Genomic DNA, 6,702 nt, shown 5'->3' with positions numbered 1-6,702 from the left:
GCAGCCTCCAAATTTGCCACGTCCCGATATTCTTCGCTCTCTTTACCTGAGGATAAATGGTCGATTCTTTGTTGTTTCGGCCCTGTAAATCGAGCGGAGCCATAATTCGGCCTTTTTGCAGCCTGCCTACTTGCTTCATTTTGATTTGTATGAGGCGGTACCCAATTGCGAGACGGAACATTGGGTTGATGCTGCGTGCTTTGCTTATAGCGAAGTGAAGAATCTACCTCCATTGGCTGCACTGGCTCCATTTTTTGTGGAGGCTTATTATTGGTACCTTGACTTCTATTAAAATGGGGGCTTTTTGATGGATAAAAATCCTTGACTGGGGCTCTTCCACCAGTACCCTTTTCCCTATACTGTTGCCTACCTTCAAATCTTTGGGCTTTATCTTCCAAGTTCTTAGCGTAGGTACTAGCAAATAAGTATCGCTCGTGATTTGACTCTACCTCCTGAGCTAACGCTAAAGCAGATGGGAGGTCGCTAGGTCGTGCCGAAAACAGCACATCGCAAAGTGGTTTTTTTGTACCCGAAATGAACACTCGCAAGGCGTCCATCCTATATTTCTCATTGAGGGACGCAGCTATTGTCTTGTCGTATGTCATGATTGTCTTGTTGGTGAGAAGGGTTAATTTCTTCTCAACCTCGTCATAGTACTGCAGGAGTGTCAAACTTCCCTGGCGAAGGGTTGAGAGCTCCTGCTCAATTAGGTAGATGGGTCGTTTGTCACTATAAGTAAAATCAAGGCGACTAACTATAGCCTTGAAATTTAACACCGTATTGAAGGATGCCAACACCATATCTGCTGGCCCCTTCACCTTATTCCTAATTATGGCGACAGCTTGATAATGCTTACTACTACCTTCATGTTTTTCGAAAATCTTATATGCCGTCTGGGCTGCCTGCCGCCAAGAAACATAGCACTCCTGTTTGCCATCGAAGTCTGGTAAGGACTTAACAATGTCAAGGGGTTCGTCACACTGTCTACCGGGCAATACCTCTATTTCTTTATATGCCTCTACCTCAGGCACAGTAATCTTAACATCGTTTATGCGCTGACTAATGGTAGTCAGCCGTTCTTCAAAGTTTTCCCTCTGTACAGCGAGTGCAGAGGAAACAGCACTCTCTATTAGCGCTTTCAGCTGGTTGGCTTCCAAAGACATATTTAAACTTGAATACCAAGCTGCCTGATCATAAACACCACCGATCCTTCTTCTATCGACTACTATACTGTTTAGCCTACCTAACAATTCACCTAATTCACAATCACTCATGAACCTGGCAAATCACTTGCCCACAAAATTTTCAGCAAAAAAAAAAAACGACAGTAAGACTTTCCGTGCAAGGATCAACGACTCACAATTCGTTCTGTATTTGTTTCGACTCTCGTCTATTTTACTCTAACATGTTATTATTATTATTATTTTATCTTCTGTTTGTTTTCTTTCCTTTTACAGAGATTTAGCAAAATACAATTAAAAATTTTCTTTGACTTGTCAATAGATTTTTTGATTTTTCGTACAAATGTAATTAAAAATTCACAATTTTTCTTGTTTTTTTTTTCTTCTTTTTTTCTTAAAACATTACTTTACACATTTTTTATTATTTTTCTCTTTGCACTCTACTTACATTTCTTAAAAATTAATTTTACAGCAAAATCTGGAAAGCCTTGTTGTCCCTTTATCCTGATGTCCTATTTCTGGATAGATCTGGATGTCCTTGGATGTCCTTATGCCACGACAAGTTTACCGTGGCCCCACGTCAGGGCGTCAGTTAGTTTATTCGAGTTTTAAAATTTAACCGTAAGCACTGGCTTTGCCGGTGAGTTCAATCACTAAACTAAAACTTACAAACTACTTGTTCTTAAAATCTAACCTACAGCCGCCACCGTCGCAGTCGCTGCTGGTATCGCTGCTGTGAAGAGTTCCAGGAACGCCGCGCTGTGACTGGCTTGTGATGATGTTGTGGAATTTGCAGATGTTCAATATCAATAGGAATAATATGAAACCACCGTGCAGCTGCATGTTGGTGTTGCATTACAGATTCGTCGTAATTAGCTACTGTTGGCTGGCCGCTATTGAAATTGATTGCCAGCTGCAGAAATAAATTTGCTTACTGCAACTGTTACGACTGCCCTTGGGCTGCACGTGTTAACTTACATACTGTGCATATCAGAGGACGCGGCATTTTGCAAAGATGTAAATACACACACACACAATGCGCAGAAATCTACTGAAGCCAAGGTTATACAAGGTGGTGTTGATGGCGAATTTGGATTTTCGCCGCGGTACTTCTTAATGTCAAAATAATGTGTATGTTGTAAAATGAATTCGCCTTGTTTACAACAAACACATAATTTTGACATTAGGAAGTACCGCGGCGAAAATCTAAATTCGCCATCAACACCACCTTGTATAAATTCGCCTTGAATGAAGCAGTTGAACCATTCTGCTAACTACATAGGCAACATTAATCTGCTGAGCACTAAAGGAATGATTCCTTTTGTTTTGTGTATCGTGTTTTGTTTCGGTTTTGCTCAGGATGAGTACCTTTACCACAATCGAAACCATGCTACGCAAAACCGCTGTGGCTGAGTGGTTAGATATGCGTACAACCACTCCATAGGGCCTGGGTTCTTTCTCTGGTACGCGCAATATCTAAATTAGAAAAGGGTTTTTCTAACAGCAGTCGCCCCTCGGCAGGCAATGGCAAACCTCCTAGTGTATTTCTGCCAAGAAAAAGCTTCTCATAAAGTCCTTTTACAGTTCGGAGGCAGCGTAAAACTGCAGGTCACTCCATTTATGCAGCAACATCAAGACGCACACCACACATTTATTATTATAATTATTTCAACTTGGAGTTCCACAGAAGTTAATTTCATTTCTTATGCTGTTAACGAATCAATCCATTCACCGACGGTAATACAATCATCAAGTCAGGCAAATGGAAATCATTCGTAAGTTATTTAAGTTTCTTTTTTTATTGCAAATTCATGTTTTGTACATATACATACACGCAAATTTTAGCATTCACAACATGCCTTCTACAAACATTACACAGATTTTGTAAATACACAAAGAGGTTCATAAATAGCCATACTTAAGTTATTTATATATTAAATACAGTTGATTAGATATAGATTTTTATTCGGTTTGGTATGATACATTTATGTAGGTTTATTTATTTTCATTATATTGTATACTTTGGATTGTAAGTTAAGGCTTAAGAACTCATTTTTAATATTAAGCACAGCTAACAAGGATAACAACAGATAATAAAAAATAACAAGCCTCAAGTTTCCTCTCTTCTTCACAAAGCGAATACATACGCTTTTTGGGTATGTATTTTGATAAATAGATGTGTGTAAATAAGTAATCCATTTTATAATTGTATAGATCCATTTGAGGTTAATTTTTGTATATAATTAGCAACATCACCAAAAACTTGTTCTTCAAGTTACAACTTTAGTTAAGCTTCAATTTCCGCCTCGGCTTCCTGGACTTTGCGGTTCGGCTGTAAAGAAGAAAATATATTTATAAGTAAGAAATAATTTCATAATCAAGTGTTTAAATAAAGTGAATATGGATAATAATAGAAATTATAATTTTCTTTATTTGTTAATCAGTTTCTTATTGTTTCGGACTTTGGGCTATGTATTTTAAATATGCGGCTAATTGGACCATAAAAACTATTTTTAGAAAATATCTTAACGCTTAAGGATTTTAGGCAAAGCATTTTTACAACGTTTTTATCATTTCGCATTCTTGTTTGCCCGGGCATCAGTCCCACATAATTTGTTTTGATAACTTTTGATTTTAAAATTTTAGCAAAAGTCATTATAAACAATTTTTGAGGTTGAAAATGAAAAACATGGAGCGAATGCAATTCAATTGCATTACATTTAATTGCCAATAAGTCTTTCATTCAATAGAAAAACTACATAACATGCACCTAAAATTTCTACAGCGCAAGTACAAAACGATGTTAAGCGAACGACGTCCATACACAAACATGCAACATACATATTAGAGTGGTTCATAAAAACACTCTTTTTGGAAAACCATAAACGCTACATCAGAATATTGTTATTTGTGATAAAAAAAGAGACTCGTATTTTTTTATTTTGAAAATAAAAAGTTATTTAGAGGTCGCGCTGGTCGGTTTTTTATAAAATCGCTGATGTTCTCAATTTTTTTATTTTCTTGGTATGCTAAAATGCAGCTAAAAATGTGGTTTTTACACATAATTACTCTGGTATTATTGGAGAACATTCCCTTAAATACGTACCTATCTTGGGCAGTTATAATGGGCCTAGTTCCCGAAAATATGCTCTCGAAAAGACCCTAGTAAAATTAAAACGTTGATACTGATCGATCTACGCGTTGTCATGGGTTGGAACTTGTTACCAGGGGATTTCTGGAGTCGCTGATTAGGAATCTGAAGTCAGGCGATCACTTTTTTTTTAAATTGGTTGGATTTGTTCGAAAACCGGCAGTCGAGAGTTTCTGGGGTCGCCGATTACTTATTATTAATTTTATTTTATTTTTATTATTTTTTTCATTTTTTTATCATACATTTTAGTATAAAAATGTCTTCCCCCCGGTAGCACTGAAGTTTACGAGGTCATTTGCGCATCTAATTTGCCTCGTAATTTTTCGAGGGGTCGTAAATAGAGCTCCATACAAATTTTTGACAGTTGTTTTACGAGGTTCGTAAATTTACGAGGTTTACAAGGCTTTTTCCAGTTTAAGGGAACACCCCTTATGTTTATAATGACTTTTGCTAAAATTTAAAATCAGAAGTTAATAATAATAATAATATCCCAACGGTTTTTACCCTCCATTCCCGCCCAACCGCACGAGGGGCGCAGTCCGCATGACGTACGCAACCAATACTTTAAATTTTTGGTGCCGAGTCACGATAGGCAGGAGTTTGTTAAGTGTCGAGATCTAAAACTGTTCAGCTACAGAACTAAATTCATCAGCTGATTTTATGTATTTATGTCAATAATTCACTTATTGAGAGAGGAGAGTATCGCTTTCTTAATGCTGAAAAGCGGATCTGATATATCAAACGTGCTGGAATGAGAGTTAAAATCCTGGCATAAGCAACGGAGTGGGTCGTGCAATTCAAAATTGGTTTTACAAGCTTTCAGAAATATGGGACAAAAGTGTCTTGATACGCGTGAGGGAACATTAAAGCTTACATCAGCCAGAAGAGACGGACTTGAAATTGAGCCTGTCAGTAATTTAACCATAAAAATTATACCAAGCATTTCCCTGCGACTGGCAAGTGTAGGAAGGTTAATAAGTTTTAAGCGACTCGTATAAGGTGGAAGACTATATTGAGAATCCCATCGGAAATTTCTTAAAGCAAAAAGTAGGAATTGTTTTTGAATTGATTCTATCTTGTCTGAGTAAATTTGATACCTTGGATTCCAAACCACCGAGCCGTATTCCAGAATCGGCCTAACTAATGTTGTAAACAGGGTTTTAGTGATATAAGGGTCACTAAATTCTTTTGACCATCGTTTCACAAATGCAAGTACACCTTTAGCCTTGTTGACTGTCACATTAATGTGAAGATTAAAATTAAGCTTAGGATCCATTGTGATACCAAGGTCCACAAAATTGTATACCTGTTCCAGGTTATGGTTACCTATTATATAAGAAACTGGCAGAACAGCTCTTCGCGAGAAGCACATTACTTTACATTTCTTAAGATTTAGAGGCATAAGATTTACTTTACACCAGTAAGCCATGCTGTTTAAGTCTGATTGTAGCAAAGACCTTTCTTCAATTGAAACGTACGATTTATAAAGTTTTACATCATCTGCATACATTAAAATTTTGGAGAATTTTATATCTGTAGAAATATCGTTTATAAAAAGCAAGAACAGAATCGGGCCTAGGTGGCTACCCTGAGGGACTCCTGAAGTAACATCAATGACGTCAGAGATAGTATTTTTAAACAATACCCTTTGTGATCTATCATAGAGGTATGAAGAGATCCAACGTAGAAAATTAGGTGGAAGACCAAGAAGATCAAGTTTATAGATGAGCAACGAGTGGCACACTTTGTCAAATGCTTTACTGAAATCAGTATATATAACATCAACAGTTTTGCTCTCACTAAATGCTTTTGAGATATAGGATGTTAATTCAAGTAAATTTGTAGAAGTTGATTTGCCCTTGCAAAATCCATGTTGACTGTATGAAATGCTTGAAGTGATAGAATGCGTCAACCGATTTGTTATAATTGCTTCAAATAATTTAGGAATTGCAGAAAGCTTAGCTATTCCCCGGTAGTTCTCCACTGAAGATCTGCTACCGCTTTTATGTAACGGGGTTATGAACGATTCCTTCCATATAGTTGGAAAAACGCCCTCTTTAAGAGATAAATTAAATAACGCTGTTAACGGCTCATAGAGATAATCAGAACAATTTATAAGAATACAAGTAGGGATCTGGTCAGGACCATAACTGAAGGACCGCTTTAAGGATTTCAGATAAACTACTACATCATCGGGAGATATTACTGGGATATTTATTGAGTTCATTGGACATAGTTTAAAAGGATAGTCAATGTTAGCATGTGAGTTAATGGAATAATTGGATTTAAAAAACTGAGCGAACATGTTAGAAATTGTTTGATTATCACCAGAGACGGTATTTTGATACTTCATGGCGGAAGGAAACCCAC

The 6,702-nt window shown here is 36.9% G+C and overlaps 1 protein-coding gene across 1 annotated transcript in view; it reads right to left on the bottom strand.

The window, feature by feature from the left end:
• Positions 1-2,961: 2,961 nt before the first annotated feature.
• The window catches only part of Arr1 (arrestin 1), a 97,478-nt gene continuing 93,737 nt past the window's right edge, over positions 2,962-6,702 (bottom strand). Inside the window, exon 4 of the mRNA XM_017613408.1 lies at positions 2,962-3,513. Within this exon, the coding sequence (XP_017468897.1) occupies positions 3,469-3,513 (45 nt within the window). The 3' untranslated portion in view covers positions 2,962-3,468. The remainder of the gene's footprint in view (positions 3,514-6,702) is intronic.

The sequence above is a fragment of the Rhagoletis zephyria genome, unplaced genomic scaffold, assembly GCF_001687245.7.
Source record: "Rhagoletis zephyria isolate East Lansing unplaced genomic scaffold, Rhagoletis_zephyria_1.1 Rzeph_scaffold_00657, whole genome shotgun sequence".
Classification (NCBI taxonomy): domain Eukaryota; kingdom Metazoa; phylum Arthropoda; class Insecta; order Diptera; family Tephritidae; genus Rhagoletis; species Rhagoletis zephyria.
The sequence above is the reverse complement of the archived record's forward strand: the minus strand, read 5'-3'. Positions and strand labels throughout refer to the sequence as shown.